At 42.1% G+C, this 23658-nt stretch overlaps 1 protein-coding gene across 1 annotated transcript in view; it reads right to left on the bottom strand.

Moving 5' to 3' along the window:
- Nucleotides 1-23658, bottom strand: part of LOC118359141 (cytosolic carboxypeptidase 6-like) — a 447711-nt gene that overhangs the window by 412909 nt on the left and 11144 nt on the right. Inside the window, exon 3 of the mRNA XM_052480434.1 lies at nucleotides 5772-5896. Within this exon, the coding sequence (XP_052336394.1) occupies nucleotides 5772-5896 (125 nt within the window). The remainder of the gene's footprint in view (nucleotides 1-5771; nucleotides 5897-23658) is intronic.

Below are 23658 nucleotides of genomic sequence, written 5' to 3'. Positions count from 1 at the left end.
TGTAAACAAAGTGGCATAGTTAAAGTGGCTAGTGATACATGTATTACATAAGGATGCAGTAGATGATATAGAGTACAGTGTATACGTATACATATGAGATGAATAATGTAAGGTATGTAAACATTATATTAGGTAGCATTGTTTAAAGTGGCTAGTGATATATTTTACATCATTTCCCATCAATTCCCATTATTAAAGTGGCTGGAGTTGAGTCCGTGTGTTGGCAGCAGCCACTCAATGTTAGTGGTGGCTGTTTAACAGTCTGATGGCCTTGAGATAGAAGCTGTTTTTCAGTCTCTCGGTCCCAGCTTTGATGCACCTGTACTGACCTCGCCTTCTGGATGATAGCGGGGTGAACAGGCAGTGGCTCGGGTGGTTGATGTCCTTGATGATCTTTATGGCCTTCCTGTAACATCGGGTGGTGTAGGTGTCCTGGAGGGCAGGTAGTTTGCCCCCGGTGATGCGTTGTGCAGACCTCACTACCCTCTGGAGAGCCTTACGGTTGAGGGCGGAGCAGTTGCCGTACCAGGCGGTGATACAGCCTGACAGGATGCTCTCGATTGTGCATCTGTAGAAGTTTGTGAGTGCTTTTGGTGACAAGCCGAATTTCTTAAGCCTCCTGAGGTTGAAGAGGACCTGCTGCGCCTTCTTCACCACGCTGTCTGTGTGGGTGGACCAATTCAGTTTGTCTGTGATGTGTACGCCGAGGAACTTAAAACTACTACCCTCTCCACTACTGTCCCATCGATGTGGATAGGGGGGTGTTCCCTCTGCTGTTTCCTGAAGTCCACAATCATCTCCTTAGTTTTGTTGACGTTGAGTGTGAGGTTATTTTCCTGACACCACACTCCGAGGGCCCTCACCTCCTCCCTGTAGGCCGTCTCGTCGTTGTTGGTAATCAAGCCTACCACTGTTGTGTCGTCCGCAAACTTGATGATTGAGTTGGAGGCGTGCGTGGCCACGCAGTCGTGGGTGAACAGGGAGTACAGGAGAGGGCTCAGAACGCACCCTTGTGGGGCCCCAGTGTTGAGGATCAGCGGGGAGGAGATGTTGTTGCCTACCCTCACCACCTGGGGGCGTCCCGTCAGGAAGTCCAGTACCCAGTTGCACAGGGCGGGGTCGAGACCCAGGGTCTCGAGCTTGATGACGAGCTTGGAGGGTACTATGGTGTTGAATGCCGAGCTGTAGTCGATGAACAGCATTCTCACATAGGTATTCCTCTTGTCCAGATGGGTTAGGGCAGTGTGCAGTGTGGTTGAGATAGCATCGTCTGTGGACCTATTTGGGCGGTAAGCAAATTGGAGTGGGTCTAGGGTGTCAGGTAGGGTGGAGGTGATATGGTCCTTGACTAGTCTCTCAAAGCACTTCATGATGACGGAAGTGAGTGCTACGGGGTCGGTAGTCGTTTAGCTCAGTTACCTTAGCTTTCTTGGGAACAGGACCAATGGTGGCCCTCTTGAAGCATGTGGGAACAACAGACTGGGATAGGGATTGATTGAATATGTCCATAACCACACCAGCCAGCTGGTCTGCGCATGCAGACCAGCAGATCCCTAAATGGAAATGTTCCCATTTAGGGTTCTGTCCTGAGCTCACTGGCGCTGGAAACTCTGAGGGCCCAGAATATGTTATCTTGCAAGTTTGCTAGCACGAGCTTAGCCCTGGACCCAAGTTAATAGTTGATACAATGTTTCAAGTTCATTGCAGACAGGCCATGCGTAACCAATGTGATTTATAGGATATTTATTTTTATCAGGATATTTTCTACCTGCAGACTGCAATGTTTTTGTTTGTTGGCTTTGTAAGCTATTTTACATAGTTGGCAATGGCAACAGAAGATTCTTTTTAGGTTTGCATCTAGATTTGGATAGAATTTTGATCAACCACATGAAAATGATTTTTAGATACGAAGACGTTATTATAAATTCATTGAAACTGTTCCACAGAAATGTGCATATGACAACCATAACTGTCACGCAGATTGGTAGAACTGGTAAGATAAATTGGCATTCCACATGTAATCTATTACCGGCAAATTCAGGAGAGTAATGGCCAAATCTGCAAAAGCCAGCAGGAGCGGGAGGAGGATGGTCGGGTCAAGTTAAGTTTTGTTTTTCTTCTGGATATCTTGATCTCTGGCTCCCTCTTGAGTTATTTGTGTCTTATTTCATCAAACAGTGCACTTAAAGAATCAGACATCTCGAATGCATACACTACATGACCAAAAATATGTGACACCTGCTTGTCGAACATCTCATTCCAAAATCATGGGCATTAAAATGGAAGTGGTCCCTCCTTTTGCTGCTATAACAGCCTCCAATCTTCTGGGAAGGCTTTCCATTAGATTTTGGAACATTGCTGCGGGGACTTGCTTCCATTCAGCCATTTGAGCATTAGTGTGGTCGGGCACTGAGGCCTGGCTTGCAGTTGGCATTCAAATTCATTCAAAAGGTGTTTGATGTGGTTGAGGTCAGGGCTCTGTGCAGGCCAGTTAAGTTCTTAGGGGCGGCAGGTGGCCTAGTGGTTAGAGCGTTGGGCCAGTTGCTGCTGAAAGGTTGCTGGATAGAATAGCCGAAAGGGATGTCCACATACTTTTGTTTATATCGTGGAGATAGATAATTTTATTAAAACACATAGTGTATGTCTATATATGGAAAAATACACATTTAAAAATGTTGACCAATTGATTGGTCTATAGATCAGACGACTTTCCGTCACCCAATATTTTTTGGGGGCAGGGATAGCCTTAGAATCAATAAATCTCCTCTACCCTCTGTTCTATGTGCAATCACTGGAAAATAAACTGGACTAGCTTTGTTCGAGACTATCCTATCAACAGGTACATTAAGAACTGAAATATACTATTCTTCTCTGAGTCAAGTTTGTTCACAGACTGTATGTAACACCAAGGAAACGTTTCACGATGAAATTGCCCCCAACTCCCAACTGTTCACTGTGTCCCCTAAATCAGGTAGGCACATTCCTTCATATGATATGGGAGTGCCCTGCCGTAAAATGCTTCTGGGGCAAAGTTCCCAACTCTTTTTGAAGTGCAAGAATGTAAATATTCAACGCTTTGCATATATTATGTTACTTAATGATGAAAGCCCCTTGAATCTCTCAATCAATCAGAGAAGATTACTAATGGTAGGCATCACTGCTGCAAAAAAAAATGTTGGCTCTAAGATGGCAACCACCTCCCTTTCTCCCATTTAACCAATGGATACAGTTACTACTGTATAAGAAGTTATAACATTAGAATTATTGACAGCGAGAATGAATGGTGCTAGTCAAAAAACAATTGAGGCCTGAGCAAAAATACTTCACTCTGTAAAGAACAATCTCAGCTAAAGCCCCACACATACAAACCAATTACATCTAGAAATGTAGACTTAAAAAAAAAAACTTATTTGCTTTCAGGCCCACGGGAAGGGGTGGTATGGGGACTGGGGGAGGGGTGATCTCTGGTCATTGCGGGGGAGGGTGGGGGTGATTGGGGGTGGGTCTCGTGGGATGGATGAGTGTGGAGTGTGGGAGGGGAACTAATGGCCAACCTCGATTGCTGGGTGGAATGGAAAGTGGTGGCAGGCATGGTTTCCAGGTGGGGAAGGGAGGATTCGGGCGGGTGGATGGGGACTGAGGGAGGGAACGTGTTGGGATCTTTGTATGCATTTCTTTGATAGTTTTTTGTACCTGTAAAAACTTAATAAAAAGTCGGTCACAAAAAAAGGATTACTCCTGGTCTGACAAACAGCGTTGTACCACAGCTGCCACACACTGCGGAAGGCCGACATCGGCGGATGCCGTAGATTGAGACGCAGCCCAGGCAAAATCCTGCAAGTCTCTAGCTTAATTAGACTGATTTTTATGAATAAAATGGTGATTCCGCAAAGACATCATCTCTAGGGCACAGCACATCACTGTTTCCAATGGTTAAAAACCAGATAGATTTTTCAGAGGTGAGAAAATGATGGCCAAGAATATTGAATAGTTTCCATGCTCTCTCAATTTGAAATATGAAAGAGATGTATTTGCTGTAACATGGCTGGCTTATTTACAAAAATAGCTGAAGTGGTATATAAAAAAAAGAGTATATCACAACCAATTCATCACTGACACACTATAAGTGTTCATCAATATGTAGACTATCGTCTTTGGTTAGGTGAAACTAACATGAAGGGCTAGGATTTAATAACTGGTTCAACAGAGTCAAAATGACTTGAATGATAACTCCAGTTCAGAGTGCTGCTATGCTTTGTCCAGTCGTTGCAACATAATTAACCAGCATCAGTCTCACCATACCAGAAGTAAAATAGGGTATGAGGTGAAGGTTTTGGGGTGAAGAAAAGAAAAGAAAAAGCTGGTGCAGCCAATTTCCACAAAGCTGCTAAACTGATTGAGGCCGACCAAATCTGTTTCACCAGCTTACGTTCTTTCAAAATGGTCATCTCGGTTCCAATATCACGGATTTTTAACTGTTTCCAATTTCCCTATTCTCGACTGAGAGTTGGCAGGCTTAGCTGGATAAAACACTCCAGCCCAGTTCCCTGTGAATGTACCGATATCTCTATGGCACAGCTTCCAGATAGCTCTATTTATTTACTCATTATTTTTATTTATATTTATATTTTTTAAGTAAACAGCCGATTCACAATTACATCTCTCTCTCACACACACACACACACACACACACACACACACACACACACACACACACACACACACACACACACACACACACACACACACACACACACACACACACACACACACACACACACACACACACACAGTGTTACAGTACACATAGGTATAACACACACCGTACTAAAGGACAATCACCAGTTCCCCTAACAACAACCTATTGTAGTAGATTCAATTCACACAGGTCCTTATTCTAAACGAAAATTGGAAAGACAGAAAAATATATTTCCAAGAGAAAGGACTGTGTGGCATCAACTGCTTTTTGTCACCTGTAGTTGTCGGTGTATGCAAGAGTAAGTGAGTGTAGGGTTTGTGTGGGCTTCTCACTATCCTTTCTTTCTCCTCTTTTTTTTGTTGCCAAAACAGCAAATATCCTGATGACGCAGGATGCCAGGCGGTATCTGGCCCTAGAATCGATCAGGCTCCTGGCAAAGGGCTTCCATTCATCCCTTGGCCATATAATTTGATTAGCGCTGACCACAGCACTGCAGGGAGATGGGGCTGATAGGGCCGGGCTGCAGGAAACAGCTTCAGCATCCCACATTTTCATGCACGCTTGCTCTCTCTCCCTCTCTCTTAGAATTGCTTTGTTTTCCCTATCCCTCTTTTCAGCATAGAACTACCCAGGCCTGTATACCTACATTAGATAGCAGGAATAGAATTCAGCTGCCGATTGTCTCCTTTTTAGTATGTTGTTTTCTCTCTCTGAACTACGTTGAAATGTTAGAATTCATGAAGCTCCAGGATTGATAAAACTAAGCAAATGCCCTTGGCATGTGACCACTGCTCTCAACCAATCCTAGAGCTCAACCCATGCAAGTGGCTAGTGCTTCTCAGTACTTTAAAAGGGAATCAGGTACAAACAAACAACTCTTCTGAAGGGCTGTGAAACAACAAAACTTCAATTCATTTTGAATCGTGGGCTACGTTTTTTTTTTTACTCAAAGTGTGCATAGACATTTTAATGAATACAGACAGGTTGTTAGCTATACCAGTTATAGAAAATAATCAAATAACATTTTAGTTTAGTGTATACTGCAGTATACAGTATTCATACAATCACCTACCTGTGTTTCCTGCACATTCTCGACTGTGAAGTTGAACCATACTCTGAAGCGAGGGTTACAGGTGTCCGGTCTGATGAAAAGGTCAAACTCAAATTCACTGATGCAGTCAACACGTCCAAGGTTACCTGGGAAAATAAAGATCACATTCAGACTATCAGGATTTATGTTGGGTTACCAACAGTTAGGCCTAACCAACACGTTAAAAAAAAGTATAGCCACCGTCCCAAGAATATTTAATTTCACATACTACATAAGCTTCCTGACATAAATCTGTATTTTTTTTTATTTCGAAAGGTTTTCACCAATTCACCTCCTAGGCATCTCCTAGACAGCTCAGGTGGCTAGAAACTTGGGATATATTTCCAAATGGAATAATAAAAATGCATATGATCAACTGATATCTGTTATAAACTGTGTAGATTTAATGTGTATATAATGTAGGTAGCCTAGCGGTTAAGAGCGTTGGCTCAGTAACCGAATGGTCACGAGTTCAAATCCCAGAGCTGACTAGGTGAAAAATCTGCCGATGTACCCTTGAGCAAGGTACTTAAAACGATTTGCTCCTGTAAGTTGCTCTGGATAAGAGTGTCTGCTAAATGACTAAAACGTAAACATAATCCGCACCCTAGTGACAATGGATGGGATGAAGAGAATGGAACTTAGCTACTGTTTAGGTGACAACTGGGACAGTTTGGAAGGTGGTAACTTCAAAATAAAATATAGATTAACAGCAAAGTTGCATCATCCACCGCTGTGTGATTTATATATTGCCATAAAAGCTTAGTCCATAGGCCCAGCTTGCCCACTGGCTCGCAGAGTAAACTCCCTAGGCAAGAGGACAACCTGCTCTACTCTGCGTCCCTTAGCCGGTCCATGTGGTGTGGAAGGAGTGTGGAAACGAACGACCACCTGGTGCCAGGTAGCACTGACCTAATTATTGACAGATGGGGTAACCACCACACCGTCAGAGCAGATCGCTCTCCTTCTGCCATCTGAGAGGGCTAATCCACCGCTTCCTGAAAATCCCTTCAACTCGTCTCAATGTCCACAGAAACAGCATCATCTGCCAACCCTCATAGGACACTGGATGATGCTCCTTCATGAGCTTTAAAATATATGCATTATTATTTGTGTGCAAGTACATCAAAGACCCCACTGGGAAAAAGGATAACAGAACCCCATATAATCTGGAAATCATTTTGGACTTGTGTTACAAATTGTATGTTTATTTTGTAACACATGATGCTGTATTTAAACTGTGAACAAAACATTAGGAACACTTACTCTTTCCATGACATAGACTGACCAGGTGAATCAAGGTGAAAGCTATGATCCCTTATTGATGTCACTTGTTAAATACACTTCGATCAATGTAGATGAAGGGTAGGGGACAGGTTAAATAAGTATTTTTAAGCCTTGAGACAATTGAGACATGTATTGTGTATGTGTGCCATGCACAGGGTGTATGGGCAAGACAAAATATTCAAATGCTTTTGAATGGGGTATGGTAGTAGTGTGTCAAGAACTGCTGGGTTTTTCATGAAGTTTCCCGTATGTTTCAAGCCAACTTGACACATCTGTGGGAAGCATTGGAGTCAACGTGGGCCAGCATCCCTGTGGAATGCTTTCGACACCTTGTAGACTCCATACCCTGACGAACTGAGGCTGTACTGAGGGCAAAGGGGGGTGCAACTAAATATTAGGAAGGTGTTCCTAATGTTTGTACACTCAGTGTACATGTCCGCCATTCTCTAACAGCTTCCCGGTTTTCAATTCCAACACATTGGTTGCAAAATAGAAATGCTCTCTGCAAAAATGTATATTGGCCTGTAGCTCTTGTGAACAATAGTAGGGCTGTAAGAATACAAATAGGATCAGACATAGTGAGATCCTTTTACAACTTATCAGACACCTGTGGTAAAGGTTGATAACTGACCTTTACAGTGTCCATTACATGAACGAACACTGTGTGTGTGCTTACGTGCATGTAGTTTATAAGGGAGTAAAATATCATCACAGCTATTTCAGTTATTGACGCACAACCTACTCCACATACTGCTACACTTGGTGGCGGCTGGGAGAAGACAAGTGAAACATACTGTACCACAAACCTAAGTCGCATCTGTATTACAATCCTTACATGAAATAACTTATTTTAAAACCACATACTGTACAGACTGACTGAGAAGTGGCAGGTGCTGGCAAAGCAATCCAGAGCCATTGACAACAGATAAAGCCAAGGGTTTGCTGAAACACCCACAGCTGCAGATAGCATGATGCGAATATGACAACCGCACCTGTTCCAACCAGATGTCCTGTATAATCTATCATCTTGAATACCAATGTCTTAGCCATTTATATGGTTTACACTACCAAATATTGGCTATTAGAGGACACAGATAAGTCTCTAAAGGTTGTTTCATATGTATGTGTGGATAACACAGCTACTGTTTTTGTTGACTGATTTATTTAGGCTACTTTCAGTATTCAAATTAATACAATGAAGGATTTATCAACATGTTTCTAAACTAGAGACAAGTAAACATGGATTAAACATAAACCCATAAGTGTGTTAAAAATATACTTCAAGAGATTGATGCTTTTCAATTGCATATGATTTCTGAAGAGCCCAACATTTTGCATGCAGTGCGCTTTTTATACATAAAATAACTAAGTCCATTGAATTGGGTAAATGGCTCCTCAGAGCACACGCCTGCATATATTTATGGAGCCACAACTAAATCGGAAGCTTGTATACACTAATGCGGCACCATAAATAGCATACAAAAATTCACTAACTTTCAGGCTCTCTCAGAAAGTTAGTGACAGAGTCCTCCACTCGTTTGGCCTTTCAGGACCATGGACAGCGGATGAGCACATAGCTGAGGAATTTCTTAGGCACTACTGCAACAAGAGGTTCAGAGGAATTCAGAGACTGAATGTCTTCATTGCGTGGTTGAGAGAGTCCGACCCAAAGTGCATTTACCCTACCACAAACTGGTGAGGTAGAGGTTACTAATCAGAAGAGTAACAGACAAACACAAAGTTGATCAACAACCTTTTAAAACACACTGCAGATGTCGTCGCAGGATACAAAATGGTATCTCTAATTCAAAGCACAGCAGCCATGCGCTGCTAGGTTATTGAGCTTGATGCTTAAAGACCTGACGTGAGGGATAGCACAGGCCTCAAGGTTAGAATTGCATGTTCAGCTTGTGAAGCAAGGATATGACACAGGATTGATTTCAGTTTTAATTTTATGGTGGCTAACTCCAGATTCCATCGCTGCAGTCCTTTAATAAATTCCCTATCATTCAGTATTTAAAAAACATAAATGGCAAATAAATCTTCAAAAGTCTTAAAACGTAAAAATACCATTAGGAAAAAAATCTATTCTTGATAGCCTTCATATTGGTAGCCTATGCACGACTACTTGGAACAGTGAGAATACTTATCCAAAGTAATTTGACTAATTTGCACAAAGATGCAGTCAAACAATAGTGTAACTAGTATACACCTGAGGAAAGACAAAGATAAAAGAGGGAGGGAGCAAGCATCAGAGAAAAACATCAGTTCTCTTTAAGAGATTAGAGTTAATACTGCATAATTCCTCTGGAGACTTGTGTGTCTACATTCGTACTCAGTGGAGAGTCTTCATAAGTTATGTTCCATATCAATCATCAACCACTGGGAGAAACATATGCAGCACTTACTATTTAATCAATTGGGTTTCAACAAACTTTAAGAACCCACCCAGTGGGCTGAGTACTGAAGACTTTGCTGTTCTGGACAATCAGTTTAAACATGACAGGTTCTCCTTAAGGACTCTGTAGTTCATACAAAACTCTCTCCCTCTTTTTCTCTAGTCTCAATGTATTTATTTTCTTAATTAAAAGATTGGGGGTAATGTTGAACCATCAGAAATGTATACCGGGGGTGTATTCATTAGTCGGATTCCGTAGCAAAATGTTTTGCCCGAGGCAAAACATTTAGCAACATAAACAGTTTACTCCAAACACACTTCAACATGACATAAAATCTGTTGGGTTCTTATACGAAAGTTGTTTAATTGTATGTTTTCCACATGTTACCATCCATCTGAATAGTATGCAAAGTGTTTAGCACAAGCTAAAATTCTTCCATGAACTAAAATGGATAGAAGTCTGCAGAGGACCTTTCAGCAAATTCAAGCCGATATTTTTTGTGAGAAGAGACATGACTGAACTCCAACTTCCATTTAAAGTTATCCTGTACCATGTCATTGCTCTCTCTCTTACTCTGCTGTTGTCACGTTCTGACCTTTATTTTCCTTTGTTTTGTCTTTATTTAGTATGGTCAGGGTGTGAGTTGGGGTGGGCAGTCTATGTTTTGTGTTTCTATGTTTAGGTTTCTGTTTCGGCCTAGTATGGTTCTCAATCAGAGGCAGGTGTCGTTAGTTGTCTCTGATTGAGAATCATACTTACTTAGCCTGGGTTTCACTGTTGGGTTGTGGGTGTTTGTTTCCGTGTCTTTCACCACACGGGACTGTTTCGGTTTGGTTTTCGTTCATGTTCACATTTATTGTTTTGTAGTTCTTAGTGTTCAGTTTGTTTTATAATAAACGATATGGACACTTACCACGCTGCGTTCAGACGAAGAGGAGGAAATCTGCGTTACAGATACACCCACCAACAGAGGACCAAGCGGTGTGGTAACGAGCAGCGGCAGCGATGTCAGGATTTCTGGACATGGGAGCGTGATCTGGACTATGTCACTACTTGGGAGGAGATAGACAGGTGGGCGGTCGACCCAGGGAGAGTGCCGGAGCCTGCCTGGGATTCTCTGGAGCAAGTGTGAGGAGGGATACCGGCAAATGGAGGCAGCACGGCGGCGCGGTAGGAAGCCCGAGAGGGCGGAGGCACACGGGGAGTGTGGCGAAGCCAGGTAGGAGACCTGCGCCAACTTCCCGTGCTTACCGGAGAGCGAGAGGGACCGGGCAGGCACCGTGTTATGCTGTGGAGCGCACAATGTCCCCGGTACGGGTGCATAGCCCGGTGCGGTACATTCCAGCTCCTCGTATTGGCCGGGCTAGAGTGGGCATCGAGCCAGGTGCCATGAAGCCGGCTCGACGCATCTGGTTTCCAGTGCGTCTCCTTGGGCCGGCGTACATGGCACCAGCCTTACGCATGGTGCCCCCGGTTTGCCAGCACAGCCCAGTGCGGGTTATTCCACCTTGCCGCACTGGCATGGCGACCGGGAGCATATAACCAGTAAGGTTGGGCAGGCTCGGTGCTCAAGAGCTCCAGTGCGCCTGCACGGTCTGGTCTATCCAGTGCCACCTCCACGCACCAGCCCTTCGGTGGCAGCCCCCCGCACCAGGCTGTCTCTCCGTTTTCTGCCTACAGGGTCTCCCACCTGTCCAGCGCTGCCAGAGCCTTCCTCCTCTCCAGTGCTGCCAGAGCCTTCCTCCTGTCCAGAGCTGCTAGAGTCTCCCGTCTGTCCTGAGCTGCTAGAGCCGCCAGTCTGTCCTGAGCTGCTAGAGCCGCCAGTCTGTCCTAAGCCGTCAGTCAGCCAGGACCTGCCAGAGCCGTCAGTCAGCCAGGAGCTGCCAGAGCCGCCAGCCAGCCAGGAGCTGCCAGAGCCGCCAGCCACTTATGGACACTTACCACGCTGCGTTTTGGTCCGATCCCTGCTACACCTCCTCTTCAGACGAAGAGGAGGAAATCTGCCGTTACAGCTGTGTGTGCATCTTGCCAGCTGTCACTCAAATGGAGAGGGGCTGAAGCTCATTGGCTAGATCTCAAATTGCTAGGCTGGCCCATGTGGGGGAACATTTTGGGGAAATGGGGCAGCACAGCTTCCAAAAAAACAGTCGCTTTCAAACTAGTGATTTCATGGCTAATTGAGGTAAGACAGTAATTCTGCTCATAGATTATGCATGTATGAACTACACACTGACACATCTAACACAAAGCGGGAGGTTTAAAAAATACTGAGTAAACGCCAAAGTTCGGGAGCATGTCTTTATGAACAAAACTTAACTCAACAGCATTTGCAGTGGAATCCAACTAATGAATACACCGGTTGTAGTGAAGACGCATCATGCATCTTTCCACTACTCCTGCTCGCTCTCCAAACTCCTGCCATTTTCGAGCACTTTGTTTCCCCATTATAAATGTTTGTTCATTTTTACCAAAATCAAAACAAATGTCTGTTAAATCTACACAGTTTACACCCATTTAGTACTGGGTCAGACTCACCTTTGCCTACAAAACAGTCTGAATTCCTCAGGAGCATGGAAATGTTGCTCAATTGGTAAGAAGAGTTGTGTTACCATTAACACCAGGCAGGATGGGGCCATGGCCACATAGTGCTTACACTAAATCCTGACTCTGCCATCAGCATGGTGCAACAGGAACCAGAATTCGTTGGACAAGGTGATGTTTTTGCACTCCTCAATTATCCAGTGTAGGTGATCACGTGCCCACTGGAGGCACTTCTTCTTGTTTTTACCTGATAGAAGTGGAACCCTGTGTGTTCCTCTACTGCAATAGTCCATCTGTGACAATGACCGACCAGCTGTGGGTTCCGAGATGCCGTTCTACACATCACTTTTGTACTGCCCTGTTATTTGCCTGTTTGTGGCCTGCCTGTTAGCTTACACGACTCTTGCCATTCTCTTTCGAACTCTCATCGACAAGCTGTTTTTGCCCACAGGGCTGCCGCTGACTGGTTGTTTTCTGGTTGTAGCACCATTCTCGGTAAACCTTAGACACCGTTGTGCGTGAAAAGCCCAGCAGGCTGGACATTTCTGAGATACTGAAACCAGCCCACCTGGCACGGACGATCATACCACACTCAAAGCCGCTTAGGTCACTTGTTTTGCCCCTTCTAATGTTCTAACAGTATTTGAATGCCTCGATGCTTGCTTTTTATAGCAAGCCACAGCCACATGGGAGCCATTTTCGTGAACGGGGTTGGTGTACCTAATAAGCTGTCCACTGAGTATATTCCGTACCGTTCATTGCAACATTGTCGACAAGTGCACATGAACATTAGGTAGACTCACAAGGTACAATAAATGTTTTTGTTTGCTATTTAGTCATTGCTGTACCATTTGTCATGTTCCCCTGTGCATTTATACCTGCGTTTTCGGGTTTGTCTGTTGCCAGTTAGTCTTGTCAAGTCCTACCAGCGTGATCCCATGTTTCCTGTGACCTAGTTTTAATTTTTCTTAGTCTTCTCAGTTCTGACCTTTCAGCCTGTCCTGACCCTGATCCTGCCTGCCGTCCTGTACCTGTCTGACTCTGATTTGGATTACGACTCTTTGCCTGCCTTGACTTACCTTTTGCCTGCCTTAACTTACCTTTTGCCTGCCCCTTGTACTATAATAAACTCTGAAACTTGTACTATCTGCCTCCTGTATCTGGAAATTAGTCCTGACAGTAAGCGCCTGTTTTTGGCTTCTTTGGCAGATTGATTTTGGTAATTGTGAGGAGGGAGGCTTATTTGAGCCTGGTATATACAGCCCAACCTAAATGAGGTAGACAGGTTTGCCTGCTCCAAGGCCTTTGCATGTCATGAAGTTAAATTGAGAAGTTTATCTAATTATTAAAAACATATATTTGGATTATTTTGTAAATATTGCACGTCTCGACTCTGGACCGTCTCGACTCTGGACCACTAGCATCATACCCTGTCTCGACTCTGGACCACTAGCATCATACCCTGAAAGCATAACTTCTGCACCTGAGCCTGCCTGCCTCCTACAACATTTCTGCTGTTACGACTGATACCAGGTCCCTATTTTACACTGGTAAACTGGTTTTATACATTCACCTATGTGCTTTGTTAAAAGAAAAAGGTATTTTTGCAAGTTGCTGAATTTCATGCATAGAAATACATAGGAAATTATGAATGTAACACTTAATTTGACAGTAACATGAGAGCTGAAAACCCTGTAACTGCAGAAGTGTGCAAGATGGCAGCCAGTGCATGGGCAAGGCAAGCAGAGGGTCATTCACACATGGACTCACAGGAGAAAACATGGCTAATCTAATTCCATTACGGAGGTACAAGGGAGAGCAGTCAGTGCTCAGCCCACACAATGGGACAATCTGCAGCTGCACTGAATGGATGGCCTATGTGCCTCTCCCATGCAGATGTATCATGCAGCATGTTCAACAGAGCCATAGTAATGAAAGTTGTTTTCAAATGCATTATTTGGATGATTGATTTATGGGTTTTCCTTGTGATGGCTTCAATTTATGGCAGCCTAACTACAATAACAAAGAAACATTTACCACAACATTTTGCTCTCCCAGACTTTTCCTCACTGCACAATAAAAGGGGTAACATATGTCTGAAATGAAATAGCATAAAAGGAATGGAAATTGATTATACACATGAAGACAAATAGACAAATAGACTGAAGAGTTTAAAATCAATTCAATACCAATATCAATAACTTGCTGAATATTTCTTGATATAGTCATGACTTACTGTATTATTGGTACAAAGCACCAGAAGCTCGTCGCACAGACAACTGAATCAAAATTTTAAAAATCATGCTGCAAATTCGACCTCAACACTAAATAAACGGGGCTGGACAAAAACATCCCTCTATCCTTCTCTTGGGCTTTCCTCTGTGGTACAAGCTGCACTGGAAATTAAAAGGGACATGAGAGTGTGAACCTTTTAAACTTATTTTTGCTATGCGCTCCATTATTGGAAAACACATCAGCTTGCCCCTGGTGAGGGAATTCCAGGGTACAGACAACTGATAAAGACGGAATTGATTCCATCCAGCAGAGGTGTCTCAGTTTAGACCTGGAGCAAAATGTCTGTCCTTGCACTTTTCCTCCGGTGTCTAAAGGCAAGTTGTCACAGAGAAAACATCAATATCTTGCTTCATGACTTCTTAAAAACCCTTTTTCTTATCATTAAATCTCCAAGCCAGAGTAAAGAGGTGACTCCAAGTTCAAGCAAACTCTGTAACAGGTGTCAAAACACAGTGAATTTAAATTACTTTTTTGTTAAAACTATATTAAATTGTTTGGCATTAAGGGAATGCCTCGTTGAAATAGAGACAACCCTGAAAAGAAAATGAATCTGTATGTGAAAAAATGAGAACATCTGAACAAGAGAGAATAGGGTTGGTTTGAACACCAGCAAACTCAACAGATATGAAAATGGCTCAGCCTGGGGATACCAGTGAGATATGCCATCCACATATTTGGCACAAATGATGGAGAAGCCTGTAAATTCAAAAGAGACAACATTTTCTCTCTGCCCTTTTATAATCATTTTCAAAAGACTCTAAATCAAATATTTTACATCCAGAGCAGTTGGTGTGGTAATGGGTCATAGTGATGCATGCTTAGTAAAATTGTCCTAATTGTATTATCAATCTCAGCCAGCCAATGATTTTGCCCACAAGCTCACATCAAGCCCATGACATGAACCTGTAAAAGCACTTCAAAATGATCATCTCTACTTTTATCGATTTCTGAAGCCTTAAAGGATCATGCTTTACCAGTAAGCTTGTGCATTGTTTTTGTTTTGGTCGTGTTTTTTTCTCTCTTATCATTTTGAGTGCTGTGCAGTGGTGGTCTCTTCAGAGAGTAAATACAAGTCTGTTCCAATTTCATGCTATCTTTTTACAAGTTAATTATGTGGAGGCCTACAAAGGACAGGAGAGGCTTTGGCAGAGGGACAACAGTCCAGTCGGTTCTTTGTTGTTTTATCTGTTGTTTTGTTTGCTTCTTCTTCTCCCAGGAGAACACAGGAGAATAATCTTTCCTGCAGAGAGTTTGGAGATAAAAACAGAGAGAGCTGAAGGGTCCTTTGCGAGCCGAAGGCAAGGAGTAGGTCAACAGGACTGCTAAGAAGGGCTGTTATCATCTTGGTAACATGTTATCGGGAAGCCTGCAGTCCTGGTTATTTACAGTTAGTGCTCCCTCTGGGTGCACAATTCAGCGCTCGGGGCCTATTGCTCTGTAATCAGTTCAGGAACACAGGGAGTTAACATTACAAAAAGGGAGAAACAAGGGAGGCTAGGAATCAACGGCCACTCCAATAGCTCAGAAGAAAAAAACTAGAAAGGTTTCACTGAAAATGCAAGTAAGACAAAAGGAGAGTGAACTACTAGGATGGTTCTTCTCTTGTGCCTGCCCTTCCTTTTGAAACCAAACAAATCTTTCCAATAGAAGAGGAGGGGGCAGGGTGCTCAATGAGGGGCTAATCTGTCAGTAAGTGACTCTTGACCTACAATACAGTGTAATAGAGAGGGGGTGTAACCATAGTAGTGTTTGGTCACAGAACAAACACTACTATGATTTTGTTAGCAAATATTTCTCTTTTTTTTGTATTACCTGCACCTGTTCCAGTACTGTGTGATAATCGGATTGGTCCATAGTTAAGATGGGGAGGTTGAAGTTAATCAGAGTGTATCTGAGAGCTGAGCTAGTCGGGAAGAGGATGTCTGCAAATCCCAGTATAATTTCCAACCGTCAGGAACAACACTGAGGGAATCAGTCATGGTGAAACAGATTTTCAATCTGGGGAATTACACAAAGTGCTGCTACTGTCAATGCACAGCCAGCTTTACACAAAAATGAAAGGGCAGGAAAAAGGCTCTACTGAAAGCCATTCAAAAGGCTTGGCAGAGTATCAGGTTTTTGTGCAATCACTCTGGCAAGCTGTACCCAAGCATGGTGCAATTACTTAAGAGAAAAATTTAGCAACAAAGCAATAAATATATATTACAAAGTCAAAACAAATAAATAACAAAGAACAGATTTTCAAAAATACCAGAAAGGCGATGCCATCCACAGACATCCTAATCCGTATAAAATGCATCGGACGTGAGAGAAAATACATCATTTGGACATATCAATTTACAAAAATCTTTCATCAGGAAAACGTTTTGATGAAGGCCGTTTTGGCTATGAATTCTTCAACACTGCAGGAAGTGCAGAGCCCAACAGTGGTTGCCAAGAGCAGAGTGCAGATTTACCATTCTTCAGAAGACGAATGCAAAGTTTCCCTTTCATTAGATGGAGAGTGCTCAAATACTCAAATAGCCCTTATTCACAGCCAGTGGGCAGTCCCAAATTGGTTTTCTGGTAAACAACAGAGTCCACAGAGGCATCTCATCGCTCGCAAATACAAATCCTTTCAAGTGTTTTCAAGAGACAAATCTCTCACAATGTGATGCCTACCAGTGGCTTGCAAAAGTATTCATCCCCCTTGGTATTTTCCTTATTTTGCTGCCTTACAACCTGGAATTAAATTTGATTTTTTGGGGGGGTTTGTATCATTTAATTTAAACAACATGCCTACCACTTTGAAGATGCAATATATTTTTTATTGTGAAACAAACAAGACATAAGACAAAAAAAATGAAAACTTGAGCGTGCATAACTATTCACCCCTCAAAGTCAATACTTTGTAGAGCCACCTTTTGCAGCAATTAAAGCTGCCAGTTTCTTGGGGTGTGTCTCTATAAGCTTGGCACATCTAGTCACTGGGATTTTTGCCGATTCTTCAAGGCAAAACTGCTCCAGCTCCTTCAAGTTGGATGGGTTCCGCTGGTGTACAGCAATCTTTAAGTCATACCACAGATTCTCAATTGGATTGAGGACTAGGCCATTCCAAGACATTTAAATGTTTCCCCTTAAACTCAAGTGTTGCTTCAGCACTATGCTTAGGGTCATTGTCCTGCTGGAAGGTGAACCTCTGTCCCAGTCTCAAATCTCTGGAAGACTGAAACAGATTTCCCTCAAGAATGTCCCTGTATTTAGCCCCATCCATCATTCCTTCAATTCTGACCAGTTTCCCAGTCAATGAAAAACATCCCCACAGCATGATGGGGATGGTGTTCTCGAGGTGATGAGAGGTGTTGGGTTTGCACCAAACATAACATTATCCTTGATGGCCAAAAAGCTACATTTTAGTCTCATCTGACCAAAGTACCTACTTCCATATGTTTGGGGAGTCTCCCACATGCCTTTTGGCGAACACCGAACATGTTTGCTTATTTTTTTCTGACCACTCTTCCGTAAAGCCCAGCTCTGTGGAGTGTATGGCTTAAAGCGATTATATGGACAGATACTCCAACCTCCGCTGTGGAGCTTTGCAGCTCCTTCAGGGTTATCTTTGGTCTCTTTGTTGCCTCTCTGATCAATGCCCTCATTGCCTGGTCTGTGAGTTTTGGTGGGCGGCCCTCTCTTGGCAGTTTTGTTGTGGTTCCATATTCTTTCAATTTTTTAATAATTGATTTAATGGTGCTCCGTGGGATGTTCAAAGTTTCAGATATTTTTTTATAACCCAACCATGATCTGTACTTCTCCACAACTTTGTCCCTCACCTGTTTGGACAGCACCTTGGTCTTCATAGTGTCACTTGCTTGGTGGTCCCCCTTGCTTAGTGGTGTTGCAGACTCTGGGGCCTTTCAGAACAGGTGTATATATGCTGAGATCATGTGACAGATCATGTGACACTTAGATTGCACACAGGTGGACTTTATTTAACTAATTATGTGACTTCTGAAGGTAATTGGCTGTACCAGATCTTATTTAGGGGCTTCATAGCAAAGGGGGTGAATACATATGCACGCACCACTTTTCCGTTTTTTATTTTGTATAATTTTTTGCTTTCACGTCACCAATTTGGACTATTTTGTGTATGTCCATTACATGAAATCTAAAAATAAAAAAAAACGATTTAAATGACAGGTTGAAATGCAACAAAATAGGAAAAAAGCCAAGGGGGGGGTGAATACTTTTACAAAGCACTGTATGTATGTGAAGGGCCAGGCTTGCTTTAGAAAGAAAGATGTCTGTCATGATATTTTTACTACAGAGGATGGATGGAATGAGTGGTTTCCATATAATCTATTCCAGCCATTACAATGATCCTGTCCTCCTATAACTCCTCCCACCAGCCTCCTCTGATTCCAACTGAATCTTGATTAGGCCTACATCTACTATCCTCATGTGCCAAAATGAATCAGGAAAGAATCGTTCAAAAGTGCTTAAATACCATTTCTACCAAGATGACATTCATAGGTGGTTGCCCCATCAATGAATATTGTAGAGGCAGACATTGAATTATAGCCTTTGAGAATATGATTGTCTAATAGCTTCACTTCTCTCCTAATCTGTCGGCTCCCTGCCTGCACATTATGTGCAGTGTTTGGCAGAGGGAAGACAGAAACAATCTAAAGTCATTACCCTGGTAGGAAGCTCTGTCAAATCTCTACCTACCCTGAAGCAACTGGTCATCAAACAAATGAAAACCACTGAAAGCAGTTGTACTTGGCTGAAGATTCTATCTATCTTCTATTCCGAAGTGTCTATGCATCTTCAACTTGATTATTTCAAAAGGGGATACAAACGCACATTCAATATGAGATCTTGTTAAACCTCCCTAGCAAGAGCTCCTGGAAAATATGTGGTGTGCATTTTAATGTTGTTTACTCTGAAAAGTGCAAGACAGCTGTCAGTATCAAAATCTGATGTATTCTATCAAAATTCCTCTCCAGTCTATATTTTGCACTTCGCATTGCAAACATATTCTGTGCATGAATTTGTAAAATCAAACAAAACCTGACACATGAATGAAGCTCATCTCAGGAAGGAATTATAAATAAATCAGAAAAATAACCGAGGCAGCTTAAAAAACATGAACTGGTAAAATGTTACAAATCCTTGCCATTTTCACAAACGGCATCCTCTTGCCTCAGATGAAAAATGACATGTCTACCTTGAAACTGTTTTTCTGGCATCAGGATTGCTTGGAAATTAATTACATCATTGGAGCCCTGCGTTCACACACCAAATCTGCAATACAAGTGTGTAGCCTTCATTTTCACTTGCAACATATTCTATCGCTGAGAGATGGATAAGCATGGCTTGGACCCTGTGGACTATGACTCAGAGGCCCACAATCCCCATACCTCCATCTCTGGATATTTAAGAGAGAACGAATACATGATTGATCTCAGCCAATCACACAACAAAGACAGATGTATGTGCACACAAACACATGTCGACACTAAAGGGAAGAAAGCCAACATTAACCTAATGTTAGACGATTTAACTAGGCTACATGAACAAAACATTAGTGACATTAAAGTACACAACTGTTGCATTACAAAATCATATGCATAAATTAACTCCATAACACCTTTTCTTCATATCGCTAAAGCTCCACCATGTAGTGGGCAAAGTTGCCAGCAATAGGAATATTTTGTTTCAACATTTATCCTACAAATCTTACAAAACTTTTGTGTGATGACTAGCATTTTGTGACATTTTGAGAACAAGAGATGCCAGCTCAATATGTCTATGTATCTCAGCAATCAACAATTAACTTTCAAAGTATTGAAGATGTTTGTACTACTTCTGCTAGGAGAAGTGCCTGAAACCACAGCAAACTGGGCCATGTGTTCCCTCTCTGATTAGATGAAACCAAGTGCAGCAGGCGAGGAATGTCAGACAGGATTATCGCCTGTTTCATTTGCTCTGCTTTTGCACAACCCTGATATCACCTCCCCTGCCTCGCTCAGTGTCATGGCAAAGACACATATGATAACTGAGACTACTGTAGTTTGCAAATATCATGACACTAGATGACTCTTGAAGGAAAGTTTGCTCTGCTCAAACAAGCAACGAGAAAATAGAGCAAGTAAAGAATACAAAACTGATACATTGAATTCTCCATGTGGTCTATATTAAAGTTAACTTAATTTAATATAATATAACAGGCTTTTCAAATTCAATATTGGTGCATAATAACTACTTAAAATATCAAAGGGATGCAAAATGCACCCATTTTGTGGAATGACCCACCTGTGCAAAATTAAGTGTCGCTGTGACCCTTGGTTAAGTGCAATGGGCTGCCCATATCTCAAGAGCTACAAAGCTATGTGCCTCCTTAAGCGTGGCACCTTAAGTCTTGGGATGTTTCCTTCAGGGTTGTGCCTATATAACGACACCACACACACTAGGTATCAAATGGGACATATAAGGAAATACAATTGAGAATAGAGTCCACGGGAAAGAGAAAGAGAAAGCAGGCAATGGACATAGAAAAATAAAATAATAATACAAAATGAACTATTACAGTTACATATGGGTGATAAATATAATAAATCAAAAGGAATAGTCCAGCCGACGCTCACTTGACAGGCCAAAACGTTTCTCCATATTCTCCTCCTGACATAAAAGGAGAAAAAACACAAAAAGGAAAAAGTGAAAAACCCATTTAGTGTGTTGGGAAGTGAAGCCGCTCCAGTCCCAAGGACAAGTAAGGGAGACGGAGAAGCCAGAGATGCTCTCAATACATCAGAGTCATATGTGTTACTGCATGGCAAAATCTTCTGCTTGAAAACCCATCACTTAGTTTAAGTCACAGAAGCTTATATAAAAGTTAAAACATGGATCCTAAGTATAGCCAATGTGGAATGGCTTGCATGTGACTGTGAAAAGAGATTACTTCTAAAATTACACACGTTATCCAACGATAAATATCAGAAATACAGTTGAAGTCGGAAGTTTACATACACCTTAGCCAAGTACATTTAAATTCAGTTTTTCATTTAATCCTGTCTTAGGTCAGTTAGGATCATCACTTTATTTTAAGGATGTGAAATGTCAGAATAATAGTAGAGAGAATTATTTACTTATGCTTTTATTTCTTTTAGCACATTCCCAGTGGGTAAGAAGTTTACATACACTCAATTAGTATTTGGTAGCATTGCCTTTAAATTGTTTAACTTGGGTCAAATGTTTCGAGTAGCCTTGCACAAGCTTCCCAGAATAAGTTGGGGGAATTTTGGCCCATTCCTCCTGACAGAGCTGAGTCAGGTTTGTAGGCCTCCTTGCTCGCACACGCTTTTTCAGTTCTGCCCACAAATGTACTATAGGATTGAGGTCAGGGCTTTCTGATGGCCACTCCAATACCTTGACTTTGTTGTCCTTAAGCCATTTTGCCACAACTTTGGAAGTATGCTTGGGGTCATTGTCCATTTGGAAGACCCATTTGCGACCAAGCTTTAAATTCCTGACTGATGTCTTGAGATGTTGCTTCAATATATCTGCATAATTTTCCACCCTCATGATGCCATCTATTTTGTTAAGTGCTTCACGGTAGGGATGGTGTTCTTCAGCTTGCAAGCATCCCCTTTTTCCTCCAAATATAACGATGGTCATTATGGCCAAACAGTTCTATTTTTGTTTCATCAGACCAGAGGACATTTCTCTAAAAAGTACAATCTTTGTCCCCATGTGCAGTTGCAAACCGTAGTCCGGCTGTTTTATGGCAGATTTGTAGCAGTGGCTTCTTCCTTGCTGAGCAGCCTTTCAGGATATACGACTCGTTTTTACTGTGGATATAGATACTTTTGTACCTGTTTCCTCCAGCATCTTCACAAGGTCCTTTGCTGTTGTTCTGGGATTGATTTGCACTTTTCGCACCAAAGTACATTCATCTCTAGGAGACAGAACGCATCTCCTCCACGGCTGCATGGTCCCCATGGTGTTTATACTAGAATACTATTGTTTGTACAGTTGAACGTGGTACCTTCAGCCGTTTGGAAATTGCTCCTAAGGATGAACCAGACTTGTGGAGGCCTACAATTTTTTTTCTGAGTTCTTGGCTTATTTCTTTTGATTTTCCCATGATGTAAAGAGGGAAAATAAGAAGAGGCACTGAGTTTGAAGGTCGGCCTTGAAATACATCCACATGTACACCTCCAATTGACTCAAATTATGTAAATTAGCCTATCAGAAGCTTCTAAAGCCATGACATCATTTTCTGGAATTCTCCAAGCTGTTTAAAGGCACAGTCAACTTAGTGTATATAAACTTCTGACCCACTGGAATTGTGAAACAGGGAATTATATGTGAAATAATCTGTCTGTAAAAAATTGTTGGACAAATAACGTGTCATGCACAAAGTCCTAACCGGCTTGCCAAAACTATAGTTTGTTAACAAGAAATGTGTGGAGTGGTTGAAAAACGAGTCTTAATGATGTATATCCTCAATTAAATTATATTTAATTTATTTATATATTTATTTATATTTAACCTGCCGTTTGCCTGCCACCCTGTTTTTGTAATGAACTTGTGTTACTTCGAAACTGTCTGCATCTTACCCTGAGCCTTGACAAAAAGCTGAAATGTCTTGAGTCAATAATTATTCAACCCTTTTGTTATGGCAAGGCTAAATAAGTTCAGGAGTAAAAATGTGCTTAACAAGTCACATGAATGACATGTATTCACCACTCTGTGTGCAATAATAGTGTTAACCATGATTGCTAAATGACTACCCCATTGCTGTTCCCCACAGTCGAGTAGTGACTTTCAAGCACAGATTCAACCACAAAGATCAGGGAGGTTTTCCAATGGTTCGCATAGAAGGGCACCTATTGGTAGATGGGTAAAAAAAAGCAGACATTGCATGTCCCTTTGAGCATGGTGCAATTATTAATTACACTTTGGATGGTGTATCAATGCACCCAGGCGCAGTTCCAACCTCAATTCCCGGAGAGGAAGGAAACCGCTCAGGGATTTCAACATGAGACCAATGGTGATTTTAAAACAGTTACAGAGTTTAATGGCTGTGCAGCAGATAACTGAATATGGATCAACACCATTGTAGTTAATCCACAATACTAACATGAATGACAGAGTGAAAAGAATGATGCCTGTACAGAATATAAATATTCCAAATTATTTATCCTGTTTGCAATAAGGCACTAAAGTAATACTGCAAAAAATGTGGAAAAGAAATGTACTTTTTGTCATGAATACAAAGCATTACGTTTGGTGAAAATCCAACACAACACATCACTGAGTACCACTCTTCATATTTTCAAGCATGGTGGTGGCTGCATCATGTT

Source organism: Oncorhynchus keta, chromosome 26 (genome assembly GCF_023373465.1).
Source record: "Oncorhynchus keta strain PuntledgeMale-10-30-2019 chromosome 26, Oket_V2, whole genome shotgun sequence".
Taxonomy (NCBI): domain Eukaryota; kingdom Metazoa; phylum Chordata; class Actinopteri; order Salmoniformes; family Salmonidae; genus Oncorhynchus; species Oncorhynchus keta.
This window is presented reverse-complemented; position numbering and strand designations above follow the sequence as displayed.